The following is a 27,947-nucleotide window of genomic DNA, read 5'->3' as shown; positions in this document are numbered from 1 at the left end:
CCCCCCCCCCCCCGGAACGTCTGGCTAAGGGGCCCCAGTGGTCCCACGCCTTGCCGCTGATTGGCTGTCACATGGCCCTGCCCCTTGATGGAGGGGGTGGGACCACATGATAGACAGCCCTCACAGCCAGTTAGGGCAGGGGGGTAGCCTTTCAAGCAGGCAGACCTCCTTCCCTGCCCTGGTGGGCTGCCACAGCACCCACAGGACTGCTGGCTTCCTCTTGAGAGCCAGCATTTTCTTTTCAGTAAGTCGTTCCCCCCATCCCCAAGGCACTCCACTTGATACCAGCTGCCAACTAGACATGGAGCCATTGATTACTATCTTTGAGCCCAGTGATCCAGCCAGTTTTCTATCCAGTCCATTTATCCAACCCGAACTTCCTTAGTTTGCTTGAGAGAATGTTGTTGGAGACTATATCGAAAGCCTTGCTGAAGTCAAGGGGCATCGCAGATACTGCTCTCCCCACATCCACAGAGCCAGTCATCTTGTCATAGAAGGCAGTCAGATTGGTCAGGCATGACTTGCCCTTGGTGAACCCATGCTGACCGTTCCTAATTGCCGCCTTCTCCTCGCAGTGCTTACAAATGGATTTTTTAAGGACCAGCTCCATGATTTTTCCAGGGACTGAGGTGGGGCTGACTGGTCTATAGGTCCCTGGATCCTCTTTTTTTCCCTTTCTTGAAGATGAGCCCTACATTTGCTGTTTTCCAATAATGCGGGACCTCTCCTGATGCCCCCACGAGTTTTCAGAGATAATGGCCAGCAGCTCTGCAGTCACATCAGCCAACTCCCTCAGGACCCTTGGGTGCATCGCGTCCAGCCCAATGGACGTGTACATGTTCAGCTTTTCTAAATAGCCCCTAACCTGTTCTTTCACCACTGAAGGCTGCTCACCTCCTCCCCACAGTGTGCTACGAGGTGCAGTAGTCTTGGAGCTGACCATGCCTGTGAAGTCTAAATCTGTTCTTAGTACTGTACTCTAAAAACCTACTAACTTATATCTCTGAGCTAACATTTGTACCGTACAATGAATTTCTTTTTTGTCCCACATATCAGCAGACTTGTTGAATAATTTTCAGCTGCTGAAATGCTTACTTGTAGTGACGTGAAGTTTGGCTTCCATATCCCAGGTTGAGTTTACGGGGCTGGCATGTGTGTTGAGGGGAGAAATTATTTTAACATAGCAAATTCAATCAAATGCTGCTGGCAGAAAAACATGGCCCTTTTAGATTGTTTTTCAATGTGATTATGGGCATACGAATGTTTTTCTTTCAGTTATTCATTTCTTCAGCAAGAATATTAGGAAAGATTAAGATTATCTCCTACACTTCAGACCTTTGTAGCCTGGAAAATATTTGGGAAATGTAAAGACAAGTCTTTATAAAGTTAAGTATTTCAAGGTAGTTGTGTACTAACTTTGGGCAAAAAGCTGTAGTGAGGACTCCCTTAAACGTGACATCTGAATTTTGTGGTGGTTCACTTGTTTTTGTTTTTTACCTACTGTATCTTGTATAAAAAGAGTTTGAAGGGGACTTGACCAGGGATATTGATTGCTGGTGGTCTTTATATGGGGCATGTCCTCCTTTTATGGGTGTGGGCAAAGAACCTTGTAACAAATGCTTCTTGTGTCCACTTTGTCATTAGTCACTGATATTAAGGGTGTTAAAACAAACAAATCAGTTTTTACAGTGTAATTCAAATCCATTCAAGTTCCTATTTTTTTCAGCTTTCTTGACTCCTGTTTGATCATCTTTTCCTCCATTGTTGGGTCACTTATTCCAATCTAAACAGCCTCTGACCTTCTAGAGCACAAGCCCTCTCCCTCTTTGCAAATCACATTTAATTGAAGCATCTTAAAGACATTCCTGTGTGGCCTTTACAAACAGGCAAGCAAACAAAAAAACAGAGAAGTGTGGTAACTATGCAGCCTTTAAATAATAAGAATTGCAGATCAAAGTCTGCTTACCTGAAGCAGGAGACTGGACTGAAATCCAAAAGATCTCCTGTTCCCTAAGTCATTAAGTGGTGAATGAATGCGAGCTGAACACAAAGTCTTCATAGATGGGCTAAGAACTAGTTACAGTTTTTCAATTGTCAGACTCTTTCCTCCTCCTAGGTCTTGACAGCTCCCAAAAATTTCAGGCATCAAAGTTCCTGAATGACAGATTTCATCCATTTGGGAAATGTTAGACTCTGTGTAGTCATTCAGGGCTGTGACCAGTTGACAACTGTTTGAGGTTGTGAGAATATAATATTTTACAAAATAAAAGAATACCATATTGCAATGGAAAGTAAGATTTATAGCTCTATTTCCAGAAAGGCATGTTTTGTCTTCGCTGCCATCAACTACCACAAAGGTGGGGGGTGTATTAAATTCTCAAACTAGGGACTTGCAGAAATAAGTACAGAATGGAATTTCACTTGTTATCATAGAATGAAGTTGTAGGGCAATTAGTGACAAATACAAAGAGAAATGATGCCTGTTTTTTCTCTTAGGTTTGTAAATACTACCTTTGTGGGTTTTGTCCAGCTGAATTATTTACAAATACGCGTTCTGATTTAGGTAAGTGTTCATTTTTGTCTTATTCATTGTCATTAAAATTCAGTGTTAAGATGCAACCTTTGCTAACAGCTTTCCCTTTGGAATAGGGTTTTTACCATTACCTCGTCTTTTCATGTTGTGTGTTAGTTTTTAGTAATCACATTTGTAAAATGGTTTTCTTTGGATTTGCCAGTAGCTTAATTTCAACAGTAGCTATGCTTACTCTGATGTTTTACTCCATCTCATCCTGTTCCCTAAACTGCTGATATGGGACTAGGACTTTTGTACTCTAGAAAGTTGTTACAGTACATCAGACAGTGCACTTATGGATGCCCTTATTCCAATTAAGGATTTTTTTTCTTTGCTTTAGCTTGCGTTGTATGGGAAGCCATTTTAATTTAAAATCAAAAAGGCCACACTGATAGACGGAGACAGATTTAGGAAGGTTATTAGTATAATTGGTGCAATTTACTGTGCATATCAGACCTGAAATGGAGTCCTTACCGCCTTTGTCTGATTATAAACTTGAAATCAAACTTTTAGTTGGCTGGTAAGCTATAATACAGTTCAAAATCTGAGCAGATTTTGGAGCTCAAAAATGACTTAGTGAAAATTATACTAGCCTTTGAAGATCCTTGGAGTACTGATTCCTTTCTTAAATAATCATGACAGCATGGTTTTGAAAACTTAAGTTTTGGAATATTTTTGTGCTAGAAATGCAGTGGATTCCTATTCCAGCTTGTGTCTTGAAAATCCTTATTTTTTTTTTTTTTTTTTAAGTTAATGTTGCAGAATTTTGGTATTTTTACACTTTAAATTGTCTTGCAAGTCCCTCAAAAGTGAGCATAAATTAGATTCGAACGGCCAGCTTACACAGCTTCATAAAAATACATTAGCTTCACTCTTCTGTTTTCCTGAGACCCGTTGGAATTGTTTGCTGTGTCCTGGAACACAAAAATAATCCTAGCCTAAATATTTAAAGTTGATCACTGTGGCTTTCAAGAGACTCTGCTTAGTCTTTTTCATTGTGTTGTTTTTAGGTCCTTGTGAAAAAATACATGACGAAAATCTACGTAAGCAGTGAGTATACATTGCATTATTTTCAGTTTTGTTTTTCTGCTCTGTTTGAGCAACCAGACAATAAGAAAATAATCATTTATGCAGACTTACTTAAAATTCATTATATTACAAAAGGTTTGTAATTTTTACTTGAGCTGATAAATTGTAGCAATTTGCATGTGTTTTCTTGAACAAGGCATGAGCTTGAAGTAATTTTTTTTTTTATATGTCTGTCTTTAATCAGGTATGAGAAGAGTTCTCGATTTATGAAAGTGGGCTATGAAAGAGACTTTCTTCGGTATTTACAGAGCTTACTTGCAGAGGTAGAACGTAGGATTAGAAGAGGCCATGCACGTTTGGCACTCTCCCAGAACCAGCAGTCATCAGGAGTGAGTAGGAAATCATTTATTTAAACCAAAGAATTGTTCTTCAGGGTGGCCTCTTCAGGTTTTCTTGGTGCTTGCTGCTGAGTGAATGCATTGAGAACCGTATGGAAAGTATTAATGTGCGCTTTGAGCATTGATCATCTGGAAGTCAAGGAAAAAAAGGTGCTATAGTCATGATATCTTCATTTCTGTTTTCTGTGTTTAGGTGCAGCTGCTTGGAATGTTTTAATTGCTGTATGGCTGGAATGATTTTGGTCCAATATACATAAATCCTGTATTCCTTTTGATTTCTTGAAGGGCTGTTTTTTTTAACAGTTGTCAGCTTGAGCCTAATTGGCACAATTGATGGAATGGCCTTTTGGGCCTGTGGGAAATCTTTCTGGTTAAAGAGAGCAGGTTTTGTTTTTTAATATCTTCAAGGACAAGCGAGTTGCAGACTTTAAAAGCTGATCTTTCTCTCTCTGTGGAATACAGTGAAAAAGTAGTCCTGCATCAGCATTTTAGATTTAGGGCAGTCTGAGTTTTACCTTGATTACTCTGAATCTGCTAATTTTTTGCAAGTTTTTTTTTCAACCAAGGGAAACTACCCCCTTGTACTCTGTATGTGTCAGGAACATGGCATTGTTATTTGAATGGGACCCAGGCAATTAGAAAGTCAATTAAATTCCTTTGTAGAACTAAGTCGAGGCATCTTATGCCTGCAAGGTGTCCCTCCATTTGGATTTCACATGCCAGAGCCCTCTCCTGAAGGCTAGTGCCCAGTAAGTGCAGAAGTAATTTTTTTTTTTAAATATGGTCCAGTTCCCTTTTCTGGCTGAAAGGATCCAGACCCACCTTTCCCGCCTCCACGAAGAAAATCCAGCTGCTGGGGAGGAGTGGCCCTGCCGAATGCAGAGCAGGGGTGGGAAGCTGACGAGCGGCCGGGCATGGACCGGGGGGAGAGGTGGAGCGGCTGAACACAGCTCACGGATACAAATCACTGGCTGGAGCCATGCTGTCTGTTTGTTCGCAGTGGCAGCAAGCAGGGGGCATGACTCCAGCCCAGAATTCCACAGCACACCTGGACACTGGGAAATGCTTATATAAAGGAACTAGCTGTCATGTCTTCATTTAGTGCAGAGCCCCGACAAGCTAGCTAGTCTCAGAACATGTCATGAGACTGCCCTGTGGATTCTGCTGGATTTAGGCATGATCTAGCTTCCTAGTTGCTAAACCTTGGCTGAGGTGCTTCTTGGCATGCCTGTTCACGAGACTTCCCCCAAACGAAAACATGCAAAAACTTTTGAGGCAAGCAGGGCTTTAAAGGCATTATTTGTAATCTGCAGAGGATGGAGTGAATCCCTCAGTTAGGCCTGCCTCGTGCTCCATCCTTCCATTGCCATTGTCAGAGGTTGAAGTCTAAAAAGGGAGGTGGTCTGTTGTTCTTGCTCTAAGGATCTAGGACCCAGGAGTTAGAATCCTGGAAAGTACCGGCACCAAAACAAGGTTAAAAGTTAATGTTTCCTTTTTATCAACACCCAAGTGATGGTATAGCGTTTCTTTTAAATTTCCCCTGTAGTATTTTCAGATACATAAGTAAGGTGTATGTAAGTTTTTTGTTTTTCTTGCCTACCATGTTGCCAGATAAAATGCCATGTGCTGGTTCATACTCTATGAATTGACCTGAGCATTTAAGTTTTCAAGTTAAACCTTGTCCCTACTTTTGTTTCTTTACTGAGCAATTAATGAGATTTTGAGCAACTGCATTGTTTATCCATTTATTTTTTGAGTAGGGACTTAATTCTGTGTGTGTTCATTTTTAACATTTAGCAAGCAGCTGGACCTACTGGTAAAAATGAAGAGAAGATTCAAGTGTTAACTGACAAAATTGATGTACTACTGCAACAAGTGAGTTGAATTCTCTAAAACAGAACGTATTACTCAGATGCTCACTTTAAGGGAGTCTGACTCTGTGTGTGTGTGTGTTTGTGTCCTTCAGATTGAAGAACTGGGTTCAGAAGGAAAAGTGGAAGAGGCCCAAGGAATGATGAAACTTGTTGAACAGTTAAAGGAAGAGAGAGAGTTGCTCAGGTCTACAACTTCAGTAAGTAAGACCTGTATGAGCTGTTCTTGTTACAGTTATTTCAGAGCTCAGCAGCAAGAGAACCTGAACAAATATATGCTTGTGACATAATAGCTTAATTTCCAGAATTCACTGGGGAAAAACGGAAAGAAATAACGTGACCTTAAAGTATTACTTCCTTGTCAAAATATCTTCCCTTTGTAATCAAACTGGGGCTGATTCTGAGAGGGGTTTTTTTTTTTAGTGTGTCAGTCTTTAAGACTTCATGTAGCCTTGATCAAGATTGTACACTTCATCTAAAACTTTTTCCTTCTAAACTCCTTTAAGGTAGGTTCACTCTCTTATTCAGCATTTGTGTGCAGGTCACGCAAACATACTAGAGCTAGCCTTAATTTTATTAACTCTGATACCAGCAATAGTTGAGCTTCAGCTTCGATGGCATGAGACTGGGGTAAATGCCTAGGGCTGGAGACCACACAGTTGTGCTGCAAACTTAGCATTGATACCTTCATTAGCTCACAGCTGTCTACATGAATTGCAGACACACCTCTAATTTTCAGTGTAGGCATACCCTGAAATTCATATTCCATGATGTATCTAAATTGGTGGTGTTGAGTATGTATTGATTAGTTAAAATTCCCCAACTATTATTTAATTTTATAAGCATTTTTGCAGTTTCATTTTTTTCTGTCCTTTAAGGGAAGGAGTTGGAAAGTATTGAGGGGGGAGGGATGGTGAACAGGACCTGATTAAGATGAAAGCAATATGATAATTTGTCCAGTTACTAAAAACTTAATTTTTCAGCCTCTCTCATTGCAGCATTTGTTGAGCTAAATAAACTGCCTTAAATTGGAAGACCCTTTCAGCCTCTTGTAAAGAAAATTAAATCATTTCTATTCCTTCAACGCCACCATGTGTGCTTTCTAGGTTTACCCATTATCATTCAAACACAAGGAGCATTGTGTTTCCTTTTTTTTTCTCCTGTAGGCATTGATGAGCTCTGCGGTAGCTTTTAAATACCGACATTTTATCCTTTCGTTGACCTTTGAATTAGAAGACATTTGCTTCATTAATTTCACTGACCCTTCCGAGCTACTGTTCTGGCATTCTTTAAAAGTCAGTCTGATAAGACAGGATTGTAACTAATTCAGACGTGTTTCTTGGCTATGCTTACCAAATTAGTCCCTCTAAATTATCCTTCAGTATATCTTTCTGAGCAGCCTGCATTGGGGTCGAGGAGAGAAAAGATCAGCCCCTCTGTCCAGAGCAGGAACAACTGGGGCAGTGCAGGGGATGGCAGCCTGTGGCATCAGCTAGGTCAGAAGGAATAACCTGCTGTTAGTAAAAGGTTGCCAATCCGTGTTCTCTTTATGGCTTTTTCATTTTTGTAGAAATTTTCCAACCAGCTCCAGTTCTTACCCAACTTTGTTCTTGGTGAGGTTTTTTTATACTTCCTTGTACATCAATATTTTAGAAGGCTTTGTTGAAGTTAATTAACCTTTTTATTTTTGTGCAATTTGAGTGGCTTTCATGTACACATACAGCTCCTTTGAGATTGCTGAAGGTACGTACGCTGTTAAGGCTTGAGTTTGGCTCCCTTTGTTTTCAGGATGCTTAGCAGCATATTCCTATTAGGTAGCAACAGATTTATCTCTAACTTTTACAGTTGGGGAAACTGAAGTAAATGGCTAGCTTTAGACTATGAAAAGAACTTGGTGTGTGAAGTTTAGACTAAATTTCAGTGATACCTTGCTCTGATACTGTACTTGGACTGCTCTTTGTTCATGGTTACAAGTGGAACTTACATTTGTGCAATGTAGCATATGAACCTTACATGGGAGTAACTTCTGATTTAGGCTGTAGTGAGTTTGTAGTGTATTAAAATATTTCAAACATTCCCATAGTTTCCTTGAAGGCCTACCTTCCTTTTCATTTTGGGCATTCCAGTGTTTTTCAAATTCTCCAAAACTTTTCTGTTGGACATCTTTGAACAGGCATCTCTGTACATATGTATCTACTATGGACTGTCTTTAAATTGTCCTTAATGCATTATAAATTAGATTTAACGTTGAATTACTATCATGCAGCTAGGTCTAGCTGTAGTTAATAGGCATCTGTATCCTTCACAATGAAGAGAAGAGTAAGACTTGGTTTCTGTCTCATACAGTTGAGTATTTATTATAGTGTACAGACTTCATATAGTCTGTGCAGTGCCTTCAATTAGCATGTTAAACCTAGCAGTTTGTGGGGGTTTGTTTTTGCTGTGTTCTTCATAGTGGGCATAATATGTAGGTTAGTTAATATTATTGTGAAGATAAAGAAGGTAATTGTAAGCTTTGTTGAAAGGTGGAATTCCCTTGACAGCACTGCAGCAGTTGATAAGGTAAGAAGTGCAAAGCCTCTTGACAGACTTTGTGTCAAAACTTTTCTTCTAACCAATATTTTTCTCTTACAGACGATTGAGAGCTTTGCAGCCCAAGAAAAGCAGATGGAAGTGTGTGAAGTCTGTGGAGCCTTTTTAATTGTAGGAGATGCACAGTCCAGGGTAGATGACCACTTGATGGGGAAGCAGCACATGGGTTATGCTAAAATAAAAGCTACTGTAGAAGACCTAAAAGTGAGTGTAACTTGGGATGATCAGAGGAAAAAAATACCCTTTTTTGTATGTTAACTATTTGCATTCCAGATGGTTGGCAAAATGCAGGTGTTTTTACATACAGATTCCTAATTTCAGTGTTTGGCTGTTTGGTGTTGAAGAACTGACTTTAAATAGTAAATAATTCAAAGGTAACAAGTATGTGGTTTGATCAAAAAGTTCTAAGACTTGATGTTCAGGGTATTGTTCATCAGGAATTTGTACCGAGCGGTCAAACAATCAATCAGGCCTTCTATAAAGAGGTTTTGATTCGACTGAGGGATAAAGTTGGAAGAAACCGCCACAAGCTGTGTGAAAATGGTCGATGGTTTCTGCACCATGACAATGCTCCTTCACACACTGCTGTCTCCATTCAAGAATTTTTGGCTGAAACATTCCTGTGATACCACACCCTCCATATTCACCTGACCTTGCCTGTGATTTTTTTTCTGTTCCCAAAAATCAAAATGAAACTGAAAGGAAGGAGATTTGATGACATTCCAACCATCCATAAGAATGTGAAAGCAGAACTCAAAAAAAACCTCACAGTTGAAGACTTCCAGCATTGCTTCCAAAAGTGGCAGGAATGTTGGGACAAGTGCATATCATCCGGGGGAGTTTACTTTGAAGGGGACAGCTCATAAAAATGTTGTTTGTACTCTATTCTTTAAAGTAAAGGCTAAGTCTTAGAACTTTTTGATCACCCCTCATATGCTTTTCAGTGGATTGTGAGCATTGAAGCGTGCAAGTCATTTTTTTTAATGAATGTAGATTCCTAAATCGGTAACGTTTGGAAATACTACCCAAAGTATGAAGCCAAGAATGTGAAAGTTTGATTAATCTTAAAACCACTTACTTATGCAGCTCTTGCTAGCATTCAACACAGGATGCTATCAATTTTGTTTTGACAATATTTTTCCTGTATTGATATACAGCCCTCTTCATATTTTCTGGTTCAGTGAAGCTATCCCAGAATGCAGTATCACAAATATGACAACCCTATCACTAAAAAAAAAAAAAAATTCACTGGAATTAAAAAAACCTGTTTGTATATATTAGCTTTTAACCATTAGGAATGTTTCTTCCCTGTAGATGGGAGAGATGACATGACTAGTGAACTCTCCTGAAATACATGATATTGCAGAAATCTCTTGCATCTATTACCAGGAAGGGACAATACTGAAGTATTTGAATTGACACAAGATTGAGAGAAGGGGGTTTGCATACCTGACCATTTTTATAGGGATATTATTGTGTCTGTAAGAAGTATATTTCTGAGTTGAAAGCACGTTAAATATAAAGTCTGCAGTAGAACCCCTGATATTACTAGAGGCTTGGAAGACAGCCAAAACCATTACAAATCACTTTGTTTGGGGAGGCACTCCAGTCTTGATTTGCTCTGAAGAGCACTGAAATCAAGCTTTATGGGAGCAAAGCTCACCAGTTGAGCTTCAGCCATTAGGAGCTTGAAAACAACGAAGAATTGGAGCCTGAAACATAAGAAACATCCAGCTTTGGTTTACTGAGGATGTGAGAGCTGAGAAACCTGAGGGTGCTCTTTTTTAAAAATATTTGAAGTGAGGTTTTTTTCCCCTTTCAAAAGTAAGATGATTTGAGGGGGACACATTGGGCAGTCTCCTACAGCGTGTGGTTATCTTTTTCCATGTTCTGTCATCGTTGTTCAGCTAATACTTAAATTTGCTTTAATAGAAATAATTTAATGCACAGCAGTAACTTTACATAGGAATTATTTATAGTAACACTTAAAGTACCAAACTAGAGTTGAGGGTTATGTTGTTAGATGAGACCTAAAACACACAGGCATGTGCACCTTACTTACTCTTCTGTTTGGTTCTCTTCCATACATCCGTAACCTTTTTTTTCCCCCCTCCTTTTCCCACAACACTTGTCTGAGCTCTGAGTCTTTTCATCCTTAAGTTTTAGGAAGTACCGAAGTGGCAAAAAAAAAAACCTGCTCTGTGTGTATGTGTTAAAGAAAAAAAGCAAGCTGTTCTTTGGTTTTTGAACATTAAGTATTGTTCATTCAAATGTAGTAAATTAGTCATGTTTCATAGTTTCACTTGAGCAGTGTTTTTTCCTTCTGTTAATCCTTACACTTGGCTGTTCTTTAAGGAAAAGTTAAGGAAAAGAACTGAAGAACCTGAGCGGGATGACCGGTTAAAAAAGGAGAAGCAAGAGCGAGAAGAAAGAGAGAAAGAGAGAGAGCGTGAAAGAGAAGAGCGGGAACGGAAGAGAAGGCGTGAAGAAGAAGAAAAGGAAAAAGAGAGGGCTCGTGACAGAGAGAGGCGCAAAAGGAGTCGTTCCCGTAGCAGACATTCAAGCAGAACATCTGACAGAAGATGCAGCCGATCACGGGACTACAAAAGATCAAGAAGCAGAGAAAGAAGGCGAAGCAGGTACCTCAGATCAGAACATCTGGGTTTTTTCGGGGGAGATCAATTTATACTGGTGAGCTGTGTATCTAGAGACATACAGAAAACTAGAACTCTTGGTTCCAAAATGATACCTTTTACAAAAGGTATCATTTTGGAACCAAGAGTTCTAGTTTTCTGTATGTCTTTGTCTCAGACCAACACAGCTACCAAGTACACCTGTGTATCTAGAGGACTTTTGGACTTGTAAAGGAACAGTTCTGGTAAGTTTGCTGGATAAGTTAAGGGAGATCTTGCCACTCATCTTGAAGGCATTTGTCTACCTTTAACATAGTAACTTTTGAATGCCACATCTGAATTTTGGAATTGATGAAGGAATCTTCAAAGCATCAGTGGGCAAAAACCTGCTGATTTTTGGTAAAATGTAGGAGTCCTGGCATCTGATTATTAAGTATAGCAAGTTCAACCACCTCTAACTGTGCCCTTTAAATGGCCTCTTCCTGACCTACAAAAACAGATGTATAAAATGTTGATGTTCTGAAAGACTTTCCCAACTCACGGAAAGAATTGGAGGGCAGTGGGTGCCTGATACCCCACTAAGTGGGGAAGAATTATGCGACAAAAGCATGGGAAGCAGGCAATGTAAGGAAAGGAACACATAGTTACACTGGAAAATGCAAAGGGAGACTGGAGCATACAGAACAGATAGCGCAGGGGGCGGGGAGATATATGCTGAGGAAAAGGGAATGGGGTGGAATGTGCAGAGAACCACGTGCATGGAGAGAACAGAACATTGAGAGTCCCTACAGTGAAGGTAGATGAGAGCTGTTGAGGTTAGAGTGGAGGAAATCAAGAAACCACTGGTGTGTGCAATGCATTCTGGTTAGAGAAGCAGTGAAGTGTACTGATCTTTTATGGTGTACAACAGCATGATGTTTAGCAGGTTTCCCTGCACTTTAAATTGTTTACAGGCAAGTGTAGGACGAGCACCATTGAATACAGACTTTAAAATGAAAAACTAATTCTGAAATGTTACCAAAGCAAAAGTATGCTCAAAAAATGAGCATCCAGTGAGCAGTGTGTGGCTTTGGGGAACTGATTCTTTAAAATTAGGAACTTAAGCATCACATTGGACCTAGACTGTTCTCAATGATGACAAAACAAGGAGCAGTGGTCTCAAGTTGCAGTAAGAGAGGTTTAAGTTGGATATTAGGAAAAACTTTCTCACTAGGAAGGTGGCAAAGCACAGGAATGGGCTGCCTTGGGGGGGTGGAATTTCCATCCTTGCAGGTTTTAAAGGCCTGGCTTGACAAACCCCTGGCTGCAATAATCTAGTTGGGGATGGTCCTGTCTTAAACAGGGGGCTGGACGAGATGACCTCCTGAGATCATCCCCCATTTTCTATGATTCTATGGATGTGTTGGCTGTTAGCTCCATTAAACTTCTCCATGTAGTGGCGGTTCTTGCTGTTTTCAGGGAGTAACTCAGAAAGATGGCTGGTGCAAAATCTAATCCACTGTGGTATGTGTGTTCTGAGATCAGCTTTAAGATGACAAATGCTTTCAAAGTATAGCTGAAGTATTTATCTTTGTAAAGATTATTTTCTTTAATTAGTCATTCCCAAGAACCGTCAATTGGACACAGGTAGTTGTGGCATTTGAATAAATGAAGAAGAAAGTGGATGTAGGTTTTAAAGTATTGATAACTAATTGCAAAAGGGAAGGGTTATAAGCAAAACTTGACCTTTCACAGTATTAATCCTTTTAAACCAGACAGGAGTAGAATGGCAATCTAGTGAAAGACAAAGCACTCTTTTCCTTGAGCTGTGAACATCAGTTGATATTCTTTTTCTACTTCAAATTTTCTCTGGTAAGGAGTAGAGATCGACGAAGAAGCCGAAGCCATGATCGGTCAGAAAGAAAACACAGGTCTCGCAGCCGGGATAGGAGACGATCGAAGAGTCGTGATCGGAAATCGTACAAGCACAGAAGCAAAAGCAGAGATAGAGAACAAGACAGGAAATCTAAAGAAAAAGGTTAGTTGGTATGGTGCACTTAAACAATCAGGAACCAGTCTTACCTCTGAGGCCCCATAAATCAGGGACCAAGAATGTTTGTTTGTTTTCATAGGATAACTGTAGACCTGAAATCAAAGTAAGCAAACTGTGTGTCAGCAGTGAGTAATAGGAGGCACTCTGTCCTTTCCCTCATCCTTTTCCCTCGAGACCAACACTGCTATTTTCACTTTCTTATTTAAAGTCACAACACAAATCGCATTACTATACTGCCTCCAAAAAAAGCTGTGAGGTTTTGTCTGTTGACTGACTTCTGAAAAACCCAGAGGCCACAATAACTATTTAACATATTAAATTATATTTTCTGTTGCTGTCCCCTAGCTGTCAGTTCTATAATGGCCTTTCAGTGATATTAAAAGTAGTTTTCTTAATTTGTTATGTATCTTTTGTTTTACCATTTCCATTAAAAGTTGCTTCCTTACTTTGTATGTATTTTTGTTTGTTTTGGTTTACTGTTTATGGTATCTTCCTTTTCTGTACGTTTCTATTATGTATCTTTTTAATTTCCTCTGATTAAAAAAAACAAAACATTACCTTAGTTTTCACTAACTTCTGAGACCTCTTATCATCCTAACCTGTATCCATGACACCTTGGGCTAAGTTGGGCTTTACAAATGAAGCAGATGTAGAACAGGGCATTCTGAACTTTTGTGAACATAACAGATGCTATAGAAATACAGTATTTGTGATAAATTGCCATTTTTAATATTTTTCTGAAACTTCAGTTGAATACCCTGTTCACTTCTAGACTCCAAAACAAAGTTTCTTTTGGGTTGCCAAGTGATATCCTTTGTGAAACACGGCACAGTTTACATTAGATAAGATTTCATTTCAGTAACTCATGAAGTGATTCTGACTTGTACTTTGAGATTCTCTGGGATGAAAGCCACAGTTTAAATGTTAGCTGATTTGCCATACTCTTATTTTTCCATTTCTTCAATAAATGCGTAATAGGTAAGTTGCCAAAATATGGCTATATCACATACTTTGTTAGACACTTTGAGCAGTATCATTTCTGATTTTCTAACAGGATGTTCTGCCTAATGCCAGGATGTTCCTCTCCAGAGTATTATCTAATTTTGAGCTCCCAGTTAGAGGTATGCTTTGCCACTTGCTTTGTGTTACACACAAGGCCAGACCTCCATACCATGTACCTATTCAGTAGTTACTTTCCTTCCACCTAATACATTGATTATTTATTTCACTTAAGGTAAGACAGATTTCTAGTGTTCAGCTGGTCGGGTAGTCTGGTTGTATACATGTAACATAGTAATTTGTGTGTGTTGCTAAAATCATTTCCATTATTGAGATCACACATGATATATAGGTTCCTAGTTCTATCCTTAATCTTCCCATAAGCGGAATATCTCCAGCACTTAAATATTTTAGTTCTTAACTGAGTAAAATTTTCCTTTTGGTCTGTTTGCAGGCTACTCCCTGCTCCATTGAACTGAGTCAGGTGCAACTTGTAGTGGAGGAGAAACAAGTGCCTGCTCCTGGCAGCCACAATCACGTAGCTATCAGGAGTTAACTGTGCTCTGGGTGCCTGGCTGTGTCCCTGCACTACTGTAACAAATGTACAGTAGTATTGATAAATTATTAGTAGTGCCGTGGAGCAAAACTGTAATGCGAAAGATGTTTTTTTAGGAGAGAGAAATATGCTCTTGAAATCTAGAAAGATTTCTCTATCTATTACATCAGGCATGGAATTCTTGAGCTAAAAAAATTGTAAATTCCACTCCGTTTCCAATTTTGAAAGTTCTTTTCCATTAATTTGCATTTATAGACACTGTCCTTAAGTACTGGGCTTTGAAGGTCCAAGCATCATAATTAGCAATGAATAATAATGTTGCTAGCTTCTCAGTCGACTTCATATACAGTCTAGTGTTAAGACCCTATTACCAATTATTCTGTTGACTCCGTTAGACCTAATGCAATGCAAAGAGATTTTGAGATTTTTATTAACCTTCATATCCATCAGGGATCAGCATTTAAAAGTCAGCGGCCAGAGAGTAGCTGAAAGTAATACTTCTATAGTGCCTTTAGTCTTGAAAGCTCAGATTGCTTCAAAACCCTACATTCAGCCTCCACACTGTCAACAAACGGTGGTACACACGACCTGACTTGTCTGACGATACACAGCAAACCAGAGGTCAGACAACAGTCCTCGAGTCCTGAGTTCCAGTCCCTATATTACAGTACTTTGCAATTACTGTGAGATTCTGACAGAAGAAAAAAGGTGATTTAATAAAAGCTAACATTTTCCCTTCAGAAATAGGCTTAAGTAGAACTGGCAATAAATACATGGAAACAACGTTTTGTGTAAAACTTGTGAGCTTTTTCTTCTATTCTCCAGCTAGCTTTTTAATTCTTAAGGATTGTTTTTTGGGGGGGTGTTGTTTATTTGGGGGGAGAGGGGGGTTGGAACTCCTGTGCCTGGTTACTATATTACTTCCGCTAACCTCATCCATTTAAAAAAAAAAATGGAGTGCCTGAAAAAGATGGGGGGTTTTTCTTTCCCCCCCCCCTTTTCTTATGTTCAGAATTAGCAATTTTAAGATTTGTGAATTCTTCAAAAAAAGGAAAAATGGCAGCATGTTAGATGCATGCACTGAGGTTGTATGCCGTAAACAATTTAATATTTTGTTTACATTAAAAGGGCAACTTCAGTTCCCTGTACAAATACTAATTCAGAAATAGTTGTGCCTGCATTCAGATAGCTTATAGGTCATCACAGGAAATTTGAAAAAGCTACAAAAAGCACCTACAGTTCAAAAGAATAATAAAAAAAATTCTCAAGCAATTATGACTGAGTAATAAATTATAGGAACTTGCCACCTGCGTGCAGATATTCCAGGAGCAAAAGAAACTCGGTTCATTAGCTAGTTAGCTTGTTCTAAATATTGGTCGGTTCTGCTTAACAGCATCCAGGTGCTATCATCAGTGACTATCCTGTTTTTGGGGTCTTGGAAGACAGGCTGGTTTTTAGTGCAGGTTTATCTTTGACACCACAGGTTAGCAGTACTTTCTTTACATTCCAAAATAAATGTTCCTATCTCCCCAAACCTCAGAAACAAAAAAACAAAACAAAACAAAACAACCGTGTGCACTCTGCACATCCGTAGGGCCATTAAGATCTACCATACCTACATAGGACAGAAGATAAGATTATTGGACTGACTACTAGTCCTCTGCGGGGAAACAAGACTACTGTTCCTCAGTGGATCTGCATGTGTTTCGAAGATGCGTGTAGGACAAAAAGAAGACTTTTCCACAAGGTCAGTTAGAGTGCAATCTTCCTGAGCAGTGATGGCAGAGAGGGTAGATAGGCACTCAGGCAGCACCAGTAAGAGTTTTAACTGTTTGGATGTCAGTACATGCATTCTCCACCCATTACACTGGATGTACTGCTTTTGATGAAACCTTCAGTTCCAGTGTTCTCTAGGCAGTTTTCTGCCTCTTGGGTTTGTGGTTTTTCCCTTTTAGGTGGTTTATCTGAACAAAGCAAGGCTGCAATCTTACTCCTTTTCTAAAACTTAACTTTTTCTCCTCCTCTCTTCTGAAGTGTAGAAGTGCTATGCCAGTACAGATACTACACCCTAGAAGTTTTTAGCTTGTGGATTACACTTTTTGGTACCTTGATAATTGGGCATAAATTCATCTGAGAGAGCTTGAATGGTCTCATTCTATAGGTGGGCTTCTAAAATTTTTCAAATTGTGCTTCTGATCATACATGTGGTTTGAAGTGACAAGAGCAACTAAAATTTGTGTGCGTTTAAACTTATGCATTTAGGGAAGAGACAGATACCTATAACTATGTGAATACTTTTCTTTCCCTGGAAAACTTTGCTGCTTTTGGCATTATTCCTTCACTCTGAAGATCAAAGACAAGAAAATATCAGCTTTTCAGCAATATACCATGCTCTGTTGACAGTCACACATCTAACTCCTGAATTCATTGTGGGGTCCTTTTGATCTGTTCCTGTTAAGCAGATTGCTGTTTTTCTGTCTTTGGTAGGTTTATCCCAGCTTTTCTGTAACTGGGAATGGGAAAATCGAATGAGAAATTAAGTGCAGGCTAAAGCACGTACCTGAAACAACTTCCTTTGCAGTTTTTGTCCCAGTGAAGTCAACTTTGGTATTCCTCTTGATCCATGTTTCAAACCTAGTTGCATTTTTATGGTTGGGTACTTCCTGGCTGTCCATTTTCCCTCATTGGTTCTCAGCCTCCTTAGACTTGAGACACCCCTCAGAAAATGCCAGTTCTTGGCTTTCATTTGTTTTTTGGCTACAGAAAAATAGAGCAGTTCTCCTCTTGCAGAGAACTCAGAAAGACCACAACAGGTCAGAATGTTTTTGATACTATGGATTCATATTAAAAATACCTGGGTTTTAATTGTGAATCATCATGTAGGTGTTTGCATACCTGACGGTACTAAAACTGTGTAACGCCCTTAAAAGGATGCCACTGCAACTTGGTTGAGAATTACTGGTTTGCTCTCTCCCTCCTGCAACTTGTTTTGGTTCAGTAAGTGACCGAGTAGCACTGTCTTATCCTTTTGTTGCTTCTTGATTCTATGCTCAAGAGCCGCGTTTAACGAGAGATGTATATGGTGGAGGTGATAAGGACATCAGTTTATTTGGGGCCTATAATGTTGGCTCCTTTAAGTAAGGGTGCTAGGCAGTCAAACATAACCATATGCTCCCCACTTTTCGTCTTCAAGCATGCAGCTGAGTAACTGCTCCTTTTCTGAGCTGTCTTTCCTGCCTCCTCCCATCCCCTGCTGACTTTTTTTCCTTTCCTTCTATCCTGCCCCTTCTAACATAATTAGGCAAAAGCATTTTCCTACAACTTTGCTGCTAGTTTCAGTTTATAGTAGTAATGATTTGGTTCGATCTTGTATGGTCCATACCTCTTGTGCAATGTATGTGTTTTTACTTTGAAATCCATGGTAATGTCTTCTCTCATGGCAGAAAAGAGGGGATCTGATGATAAAAAAAGTAGTATGAAGTCCAGTAGTCGAGAAAAACAGAGTGAAGACACAAACACAGACTCGAAGGAGAGTGAGACTAAGAATGAGGTCAATGGGACCAGTGAAGACATTAAATCTGAAGGTGACACTCAGTCCAATTAAAACTGATCTGATATGACCTCAGATCAGACAGAGGTAAGTGCATTATTTCAAACTTTGATTAGGGCTTTTTGTTACTGTTTAACAGTGCAGCGTAAGTATGCACAGATGAAGATGGAACTAAGCCAAGTAAGAAGACTAACTAAAGCACCTTCTGAAGGAAAAGACAGTGTAGTCCTGCAAAACATTTTGAGGTACATTGTTTTGTCTCGGCTATTTTGTAGCAGACTCGTGCCCCCATTAGTGTGCCTCTTTGGAACATACTTGTAATATGGTCACCATAGAAAACTTAATTATCCTTTTTTTAATTTTAGGGATTTTGTTGTCGCTTTTTTTTAAAAGAAATTGAACTGTTTTTTGTATTTAAGTCCATATTGTGTTGGTACATCAGCAGAAACATTTGCTTTAATACTTAATATTTGAGGCACATGTTGGACTACTTTGTTTTTATATAAACTGCTAGTATTTCTTTGTCAAGGATGTTTCTAGTTTTTTTTGCTTTATTGCCTTGCATTCTAATGCAGTTTGTTCTGTAACTCGAGAGCCAGTAGCATTGGATTGATGGAAGTGTAGGGTTTATGAATTATTGCAGCTGACTACCATACCTCACACAGCGTTGGTGTTGTGAGCGGCCCATGAAAAGCCAAATTAAAAATCAAGGATTCAGTCAAACTAAGCAGGTACTCATGCCAGGTACTCCTTTCTCTACCCACATCCATGTTTGAATGCTGTTGCCTGTAATCTTTAAGCTTACTGTTGTGTTTTTATTTACAAGATAGTGAAAAGGATTTTTGTGTATTGTGTGAAAACTGTAAATCTGATGTTAACAGAATGGAATTTTCTTTCAACTGTATGTAGGGATGCAGTGCTGCCCAGAATTAGATATCTTTAAAGAGTTTTAAATGCAATAAACACTACATAATAACCGCCTTGTTACATTCAATGCAATTCAAGTCTTTAAGAGGTATGTGTTTAATATTTCCTACTGTGTAGGAGAATTTGCAGTCGGCCATAGTACCATGCAGTATAATGGCTGAAATCAGACTTGTGAGGCAAATGTAAATACAAAGGCCAGATGCCCTGAAACTGTTACAGTACTACGTGGCAAGAATGTGTGCTGACCATTCTGATTTATTATAAAAAAAACCTAAACATTAGGACATAAAAATACTGTATCAACCTTAAAAGTTTTCTTCCATTTCTTGACCTAGCTTGCTTAAATAAAGGATTCTTAGATATATTCCTAAAATAAGGAACTAACACTTGGAGAATACCTCTGATTTTACATCAGCTCCTTGCAACATAAGCTATTAGTAGAGCTTCACTATTTATGCTAGGAACTCTTAAACACTTAATGTGCCATCCTTAAACTATTAATATGACAGTATTGCTCCTAAAGCCCCTACTGGTCAGTGTTGACGTCGTAGTAGAGTAAGATGACAGCTAACAACTGGGCCAATATTTAGGAATGGTAATCTAAACTCTCTTTGCGTTGTTTAATTGTCTGCTTTCCCAAAATTTTGCATTATAGGACTCCCACGTGAAGAGTCTGTGAAGAATCCGGAAGACAGCTTAATGAAGATCTGCTTTAAAATGAGGTGAAAGAAAGCTGTAGTGACGTAGAAAAATATTAAGTTCAGTTAGAATTTTTTATAAAATTTAATTCAGGACTGGTGTTACCTCCCAGAGTTCAGAGGGATGTGTTAATAGCATATGTGCTACTGAAAATATATAAGTCCTGTATCTTTTTTTTTTTTCTTTTAAGACTTTTTAAGAAACCAACATAACCTGAACACATGGCTTGCTCAGTGTTTAATTGCAAGTTTTCATTCTTGGACTTTAAAACACAGAAATAAATGTTTAGTATTTGTGTGAAGCAAACTAAAATTAATCCCATTTTTACAACTAGGCTCTACCTAGCTTCTTGATATACCAGAAATGGAAATAATAAAGTATCTTTGAATTTCTGTTACAGATTTGATTGTCTCTGTCATTGAACGTTTAGTATTAAATACACTTATTTCTTAATAAATTTATTTGTGTCTTCGAGCTTGTCCATTCATTTGGATGGTCAGTTATTCTGGTTTTCTTCCTTTTTGACTTTTTCAATGTAGTTGTTCCTAAAACCTAACTGTTAACGGACGAGTACCTTCTAACTCCTGGTTACTTCTTAAACAGTCGCACATTATTGTAAGCTACAGGATTTTTGCCACACTTTATTTTCTTAGGAGTCAAATAAAGTATAAAACATGGCTATGTTTTTCCCTCTAATGCAGATTAGAAAAAGTTTCGAAGAGGCCCTTTCTCCCCACCTTCAGGTATATACCCCTACTTAATCAGAATGGAAATTCAAAACACAAAAAGAGGTTTCAGTTTTCTGAGTGATAGAAAGTAAAGCCATTGAGATATTAAAGCAATGTCAGTCCCGGTGTCTATTTTCCTACAGTACTATACTGCTGCCATGTTTGCATCCTAACAGCAATTCAAACACTTCATTGGAAGTTAGGCAAAATAAGTGGACATATTTTGTGTATTAAAGTAGTTTGGAATGTGTGGTGTTTTTTTTTTTGGTTTTTTTTTTTTCCTACACTAAACTCTCCTGTGAGGTTGTATTGCAACAAAGCTTATGTCAATTGACTGGTGGTGAGGAAGGGGTGGGTTGAATCTTTGCAATGCTCCAGCATTCAAAATAAAAACCATTTGATTAGTCTTCGTGTTAGCATTATGCATTCTGGGTCTGAATGTTGATCAGGGAGCATGACAAGCGTCTTTAGAGAAAGTTAATATGGAGCCTCTGTTAATTGGATTATTTGTGGAAACATTTACTTCAGACATCATGTAACTTGGTCTCTCTAATGAAATGGAACATGAGACAATTCCGTTTCTGACTGCTGCTCTTTGACTTCTGTGCCATGTTATTCCATTCTCTGGATCAGATCTTTCAAGAGCAGTCTCTGTTCTGCCTGGTATTTATCCTTGTACATTCAGTTGAACGGATTTTCTGTGATAAATATTCTTTCATAGATAGGAAAGGAGCTGTATGGAGTTGCAGGCACAGAAGCCAAAAGTTGTGTGCTCGTCGGAATCGCAACAGACTTACAGAATCACAGAAAATGAGGGCTGGAAAGGACCTCGGGGTCATCTAGTCCAACCCACTGCTCAGAGCAGGAGTATCCCCAACTATATCATCACCAGCTATATCAGCAAAATCATCCTGTCCTCAGAAATTGGAGATAGCCAGTGAATGTTATTCCAATATATGATTGGTATGTGTTGGGCTAGTAGCATTTTTCGGTCTACATGTTCTGCTTTGCTGGGTTATAAATGGCTAAACGAGGTGTGAGGCACTGGAGAACTTAGCTTAGACCATGTTTTGCATAGGAGTAGAAGGTGTTGGATTGAATTTGGTAACATGAGCTGACATCTTGTAAAACTCTAGTCATGAAAATGCAAGTTGTACTTCAGCACTTTCAGGGTTTGGGGTCAGATTATAGAAAATCAGTAGGCCATTATTCAATCTAGGACAGAAAATTAATTTTAAAAAGTTCTTACCCTTCACAAGGGCAAGTAATTCTATTGCAGTACACAGTGTACTGTCACATGGATGATGGTGTTGAAATGTAATGACTTCTGTTAAAAGCACGGGGCATTTGTACACTTTTGCACCACGTCTTCTACACTTTTGTGGCACATGCATTTGTATAAATTGTGAAATGTGTGTCGGTGCTGAGAAAATGGCGGCAGCGCACTTTCAACTAAAACCCTTCAAAGGTGTGTGTGCAAAAGCGCACTGCTTCCTTTTTCTCAGCACTCGTGTGCATTTTGCTGTTTATACAAATACACATGACACAGCACGGGGCACATCAGCTAGCACACAAAGCAGACTAGATTAATCGAGTCTGTTCTGACGTGCTGGATTTCTAGCACGTCGGAGCAGACAAACGTATGCGTATAAAATGCCCGTGGTTTCTAAGCTATATGCACCTCTGTCAAAGGGGAAAGTAGCTGTTTGAAGTAAAGATATAATTGCTACTGGCTTGAAGCTGAAGAAAAATTGGAAAAAATAACATTGAGTAGCTGATCTACTGGTGTAGTTGCAACTATAACTTCATTAACAGCATCTGTTTCAGATTGTAATGAACATCCTTATTGGCAGGACAAAGGCTGCTACTCATCCATCTCCAGAGAAAAGCAAGACTAAGGAATGATACTTCAGCTTTAGACCATGCCTGGAGTGACATGTCAGCATCTAAATCTTGGCTTAAAAGCTTTTCAGGGTTGTTTTGTAAGAATTGTATTGAAACTTCCTCAGCTCTATGTAGGCAAAAAGATTGTGTTAAAGATGAGGCAGACACACCTATACTGTGGTTCTGCTGCTGAGTTGCTTACCGTCTCTTAAGGCTTAGCTGCCAGTTCTTTCTTACCTTTTCTCTCTTACTGGGCCCTCTTGAACCTGACTTTCCTTGTAGAAACGCAAATTTCCCATTAACTGCAGGAATAGGTTTGTGAAAGCCCTTGTTGTAATGAGCTTTCACAAGTTAATCTCAGCTGAAAGCTCAGTTTGACAGTGTTCAGAGCAGTATCCCAGCAATAAAGCTGAGCATTGGGAGTAGCCTCAAGCCTTGGCATTTTGTGTTTAAGTTTGAGACCATCTGCTACTAATTAACCCCCAAGGTGATTGTATTAAAAGTCAGAGATTTAGGGCTAAAGACAAAGATGTAAAAATCTGTTTGCTTGAAACAGCTGATATTGGCTAAGAGCATCAGTGATGCTTTTCTCATTCCCAGTCTTTATTCAGTTCAAAGAAATTAGTAGTTGATATAGCTAGTTCACCTGAAAACTGATCAAACTGCATAAAACATAAAAATATTTCTCTAAATGTATATACTGACTCTATCAGCGACAGTTTGTTATGGGCAGTAGACTTGTTAGTGTTTTAGTGTTAATATAAAGCTAATAGTTCCTCTTTGTAAAGAGTTGTGGGAATTGTTCCATAGCTAACCTCTTCAGTAACTGAGGCAATATTAAAAAAAAAAAAAAAGGCAACCGTTTTTATTTTTCTAAGCAAAGCTAGATGTGTAAGTATCCTTAATTCTAAACCATATAGCTATTAAGTGTTCCACAGTTATTTCATACATAAAAAAAAACACTTTTCACTAGAGTCAGGTTTGTGTCATAATTAGTAACTGCTAAGAGAAACCCTTGCTTCCTGCCAGGGGAATGAATGCAGCTTGATGAAAAACTAAATGTATACAGGTCTTAGTATGAGTAGAGCAGGACCTCAATTGCTGACGCAGCTTATGAGTGCACAACAGGCCGGTGGAGGAGAGGACTTTTGGACGACTTGTGGGTAGTGGATGAAGGAGCTCAGCTTTCTGTTGACTCTGGTTATTAGACTGTGTAAGTAGTACTGAGGCACAGATTGACAGGGCGCTTGCTGCTGTGTCAAAAAAATCATGTATGATGGAGGGGTGCAGAAGTAATCTAGAACATGTGGTAGCTTGTTTTGAACCACTTAAATTAAAAGCTGGCTGGTTTTAGTAAGTTACTAGTCCCCTTTGTTAATCTGCTGTGCTATCCCACACCCACATATAGTCTTAGGCGTGTTAGTCAAATACAGAAATACCTACTTTTAACAAAATGTGCTCAGATAGCCTTGGTTTATACAGTGCAGCAGGCACTGCAAAGGAAAGTAAGTGTTGTCTCAATGGACTGCAATAAATTGGACTATGTTTTGCAGTATTATAAATTGAAGTCTCTGCCAAAAAATTGTAGTGCCTTAGCTAATAAAAATACCTGAATGCTGCCTGGAGCTGTCTGAAAGTAGCTGCAGGAGCACAGCTTCATAAGGGAGTTAGAGGTGGAAGAGGAATCAATATTAGGTCTTTACACTACATCTTCCTGATAGGAAGATGAATCAGTAGCAGCTGGAAGGGTCAGATTTCCATGTCACGGAGCCACCAGCTGAACAGAAGAACGTGCCATTGCAGCGTAGTTCTAAGGCTTCCACCCAGTCTGCCCTAACTTCAGGAGCTCATTGTCTGCCAGAATGCAGGGAAATAATACTGTCTACCTACCAGAGCGTTTCAATACCTTCAGTGTGTCTGCATGGGGAGGAAGTGGTGAGTTAAAAGTGTGTAGCTGTAAATCATGAAGTTGATAAAATGTCTAGTAAAGTTTGCCCTTTAGCAGACAGTAGAGCTAGGTACAGACAGTTAAAAGAGCCCGAGACTGAATCGATTCAGTCTTTGCAGTTTAGTCTAAGCTGCACAGATTAAATTGAAACAGGAGTGAACAGACGTTTACCTTTGATTCAGGAAATGGAGCAACATGCCTGCAGTGCCTCAGGTCAGAAGCTGGGGGGTGCCAGAGCACGGCTTTCTGGCTGTGTGTTCACTTCCTCTTTCTGCTGCCCCTGGGTCCTCTGGGATTTACAGTCCAAAATCACACCAGCAGGGCTCTACAGGAATGCTTGTCACTTCCTCTTCCTGCTTCCACGTGCTTCTGGGATTTGTAGTCTACAGTTGCAGCCAGCAGTAAGTTTGAGTGGGGAAAGGGGTGTTTAGCCACCCTCCCGTTTGCTGGGGGGAAGGGGGGGCACTCTTCTCCATGTAGAGAGGGTTGCATCCCCTGCTGGTCTTGCTCCCCCCTCCCCCTTGTCAGCCAGCCCTCACTGCTCCAGCTAGGGAGCAGAGGGGCAGGGCCAGCCCTGCTCTCTGGAGCAGACAGCACAGACCAGCCCAGGGCTGCAAAGCATGTTGGGATACTGAGGGACTGTGATTTAACTTGAACCAAGAAGTTTCATAAACCAGTTTGACCCAAATCAGTTAAGTCTGATACTACATTCAACCAGGTTTATTTTAAAACAGTTTCAGCCATTTTGAAACTGGTTTATGTGCACTGAGCTTCTGTTCCAGGTTTAATCCAGTTTCTGATCACTTAAACTGGTTTGTATGCAACTTCTGTCCCTAACCTAGATGGTCTTCATGCAAGTCTTGCTTCAGAGTTAGAGCCACATGACTATTTGCTTGTTTGTTCTTTTTAACACATGGACATGAAGCACCTAGAAACATTCAGCTGTTTTGATTAATTATTTGACTGAAGTTGGTTGCCATTTAAAAGTGCAGTCAGGTGGTGCTATGGAGAGCCACAGGTGGGGGAGATGCATAAAGAAGGTAGGCTTTTAAGAACCCCATGTACATGGTGCTAGTTGCCTCACTTCTCCCCATCTATGCATCTTTATTTGGTTTGGCTAGTCAAATGCCAAGTTCTCTAAAGCTAAAATACTTCCACTTTAATGAACAAAACGCATCTTCTGTTATCCTGCTTCTGTTACCTGTGCCACAGAAATTAACTCAGCTTTCCTGATCTGTGCTGTGATAGGCTGATTCAAGGAAAAGGCATGTTTCTAAAATTACTAACACTTGAACCATTGGCCAAAAGCAGTGATTAGTGTCTGGTAAAGGGCCACTCATTAAGTAGCTGTTTAAAACAAACCACCATTCATCCCTGGCAGCTTTCCTTCCAGCTGTTGCGCCCACAAACTTCCATGTCTTGTGAAGAACTTGAAGATGTTCAGGGGTGGAGTTCAGCTTTACATATAAGGGTGCTTCCAGGTTTATTCCCAAACTTGTAAAATTTTTACCTTTTTTTTAAATCATTAAGTTGCATATTTGTTACTGAAATCATGTTAATTATGCAATTCCTTTTAAGTGGGGGGAGGAAATGGAAGTGTTCAGTAAACATGGTTTGACATGAGTCTTAGGCTTACCCTGTTTGGTTGTTAGCCAACAGAAGTCACCAGTTCTTGAATATTACTGCTCTAACACACACCACATGTTGCCTCCAGTAAGACTAGTGATTCAGTGAATATGGTCAGACTTCTAGACCCCACTTTCAACTGCTGACTGGAAGCTACATCCTTTTTAATAATTAAAAGGCCTTGTTTGTGGAGAGACAAAGGAGATGGGAAAACCAAGACCTTCAGGCCTCTAGCCCTAGCCCTTACATCTCTGTTGGAAGGTCCTGCGGACCTGGAGATGAAGCTGCAACCCAGAAACACAATTTGTTTTCAGAGAACAGTTCTGTACAGCAAATGATGTCAAGAGTGGCACTGATGCAGGAAGTGAGATTTATATCCAACTGTGCCTGACTTCCAGCAGACTTTAGTAAGAGCAGAGACGGAGTAGTCACTTTTGATATCAACAGTTTCCAAGATTTTTTCTGCCTTCTGTTGCCAAATACACATAGCTTGTTATATCTGAAACGTGTCAGCTTTAGTAGTATCCTGTATCTAAATAGAATATAATATAAAAAGGCAACAGGGATATTAAATATCAAAGATAAACTATTACAATATTAATCCTAACAGTAACTTAAGGTCTCACACACAGGTGGGTCTCTCCCTTCAAAAGACAGTTGCATATGATTGAGCTGTTCACATGCTAGATATGCTGAGGAAGGTCAGTACATAAGCTTGGATGCTTTACTATTGTAACAAGACCTTTGTCGGTGTTGATGCAGGGTTTCTAAAAGAGTTGTCACTGCACTAGAACCAGCTGCAGTTCTTGGAAGTCCTGAAGTCTTGCAGCATCTTTGTCCTTTTAAAAGAAGGTGGAAATAGAAAAAAAATGCATGTAAACTTCTTGTTTGTATATATAAACTGGTACAAGATTGTGCATGCAAATATAAGCCAATACCAGACACCTGGTACCAGGTTTAGATAGATTGAATAAGGATGGAGTATGTGTCTTGCTAGTAGCATAGGGCCAGAGGGGAGCAAAAAAATGAATCGCAGAACCTGCAGTGTATTCTTCATGCAGTGACTGCTCCAGCCAAAATATTGCTAAGGTCAGTGCCTGCATCGGCTCAAGCAAAGATCAGGCCTGTTGATTTCAGTTACAGAACCGTAGACTAGCAGCGTCTGAGCAGAGAGGGAGAAAGTATTAATAATTGCTGAAGGCATATGCTTAGCTGACTTGTAAGAAAAGCCAAGGTGCAGCTCTCTGCATTTTAAAACAGCAGTGATATATTCAAGTAATAAATATGCATGATCCTCAACAAGTTCGCTAGTTTGTTCAGTTGTTGGAATAAAGTACCAGAAAAATGTGGATTTTCCTCCATCATGTCATAAGTTTTAGGAGAATACACTCATACATTTTGATAGACAATTACATAGGAAGAAACTACAGCAGTTTCTTGAGTTTTGACCCTTTTCCCCTCCCCACTTTTTTTGGGAGGGGGGGTCAGGAGGGGAAAAAAACATTCAGTAAATTCTGGTCCACAGACTGCTAATCATCGCACAATAACACTCCCTGGGATTCATAAGGGCAGAGAAATCGAAACATTATTTGAGTTAGAAGCTGAATGTGTAAGTGCTTACCTTACTTACTAGAGTATCAGGTAACTTCCTAATCTTTTCCACGTGCTCTGGAGTCTCATCCAATTCACGGCAACTCACTCGGAGCAGATCCTGATAAGTCAATTCTTGTCGGTCTAATTAAAATTCAAGGAAGTAATTTTTGCCAGTGGGTCTGACCCTTTACCTGAAGCACCAGTTCTGGTTTGAAAAGAGAGTTGAGAGAAGACAAAATATAGTAATCTTACAGAGTGTGAGGGGCCGGGGGGGGGGGGGGAGGGGAATAAATTAACACCACCCGGAAGA

The 27,947-nt window shown here is 39.5% G+C and overlaps 1 protein-coding gene and 2 long non-coding RNA genes across 7 annotated transcripts in view; 1 reads left to right on the top strand and 2 right to left on the bottom strand.

The window, feature by feature from the left end:
* LUC7L3 (LUC7 like 3 pre-mRNA splicing factor) overlaps positions 1–20,336 on the top strand; it is a 30,155-nt gene extending 9,819 nt beyond the window's left edge. The window contains exons 2-12 of one of the 4 annotated variants that reach the window (XM_019517455.1): positions 2,497–2,563; positions 3,583–3,622; positions 3,846–3,990; positions 5,797–5,874; positions 5,966–6,070; positions 8,505–8,666; positions 10,818–11,101; positions 12,952–13,112; positions 18,126–18,266; positions 18,372–18,477; positions 19,815–20,336. In XM_019517455.1, coding sequence (XP_019373000.1) covers positions 2,497–2,563; positions 3,583–3,622; positions 3,846–3,990; positions 5,797–5,874; positions 5,966–6,070; positions 8,505–8,666; positions 10,818–11,101; positions 12,952–13,112; positions 18,126–18,266; positions 18,372–18,477; positions 19,815–19,827 — 1,302 coding nt within the window. In that variant the 3' untranslated portion in view covers positions 19,828–20,336. Of the gene's footprint in view, positions 1–2,496; positions 2,564–3,582; positions 3,623–3,845; positions 3,991–5,796; positions 5,875–5,965; positions 6,071–8,504; positions 8,667–10,817; positions 11,102–12,951; positions 13,113–18,125; positions 18,320–18,371 lie in introns of all 4 variants that reach the window. The other 3 variants (XM_019517445.1, XM_019517435.1, XM_019517462.1) reach the window with 3 other exon arrangements.
* On the bottom strand, positions 6,635–15,656 carry LOC109297598. The gene is made up of 3 exons (XR_002097358.1): positions 14,180–15,656; positions 9,092–9,097; positions 6,635–6,646 (listed from the first exon to the last, which is right to left on the bottom strand). It is a non-coding gene; the product is annotated as an uncharacterized LOC109297598 (long non-coding RNA).
* A 4,859-nt stretch (positions 20,337–25,195) lies between the features above and the next one.
* The window catches only part of LOC109297571, a 7,172-nt gene continuing 4,420 nt past the window's right edge, over positions 25,196–27,947 (bottom strand). For both annotated transcript variants that reach the window (XR_002097355.1, XR_002097356.1), the window contains exons 2-3: positions 27,666–27,842; positions 25,196–26,883 (exon numbers count right to left, since the gene is read on the bottom strand). This is a non-coding gene — a long non-coding RNA (uncharacterized LOC109297571). The remainder of the gene's footprint in view (positions 26,884–27,665; positions 27,843–27,947) is intronic.

Source organism: Gavialis gangeticus, unplaced genomic scaffold (genome assembly GCF_001723915.1).
Source record: "Gavialis gangeticus isolate Ggan-Ray unplaced genomic scaffold, GavGan_comp1, whole genome shotgun sequence".
NCBI classification, from domain to species: domain Eukaryota; kingdom Metazoa; phylum Chordata; order Crocodylia; family Gavialidae; genus Gavialis; species Gavialis gangeticus.
The sequence above is the reverse complement of the archived record's forward strand: the minus strand, read 5'-3'. Positions and strand labels throughout refer to the sequence as shown.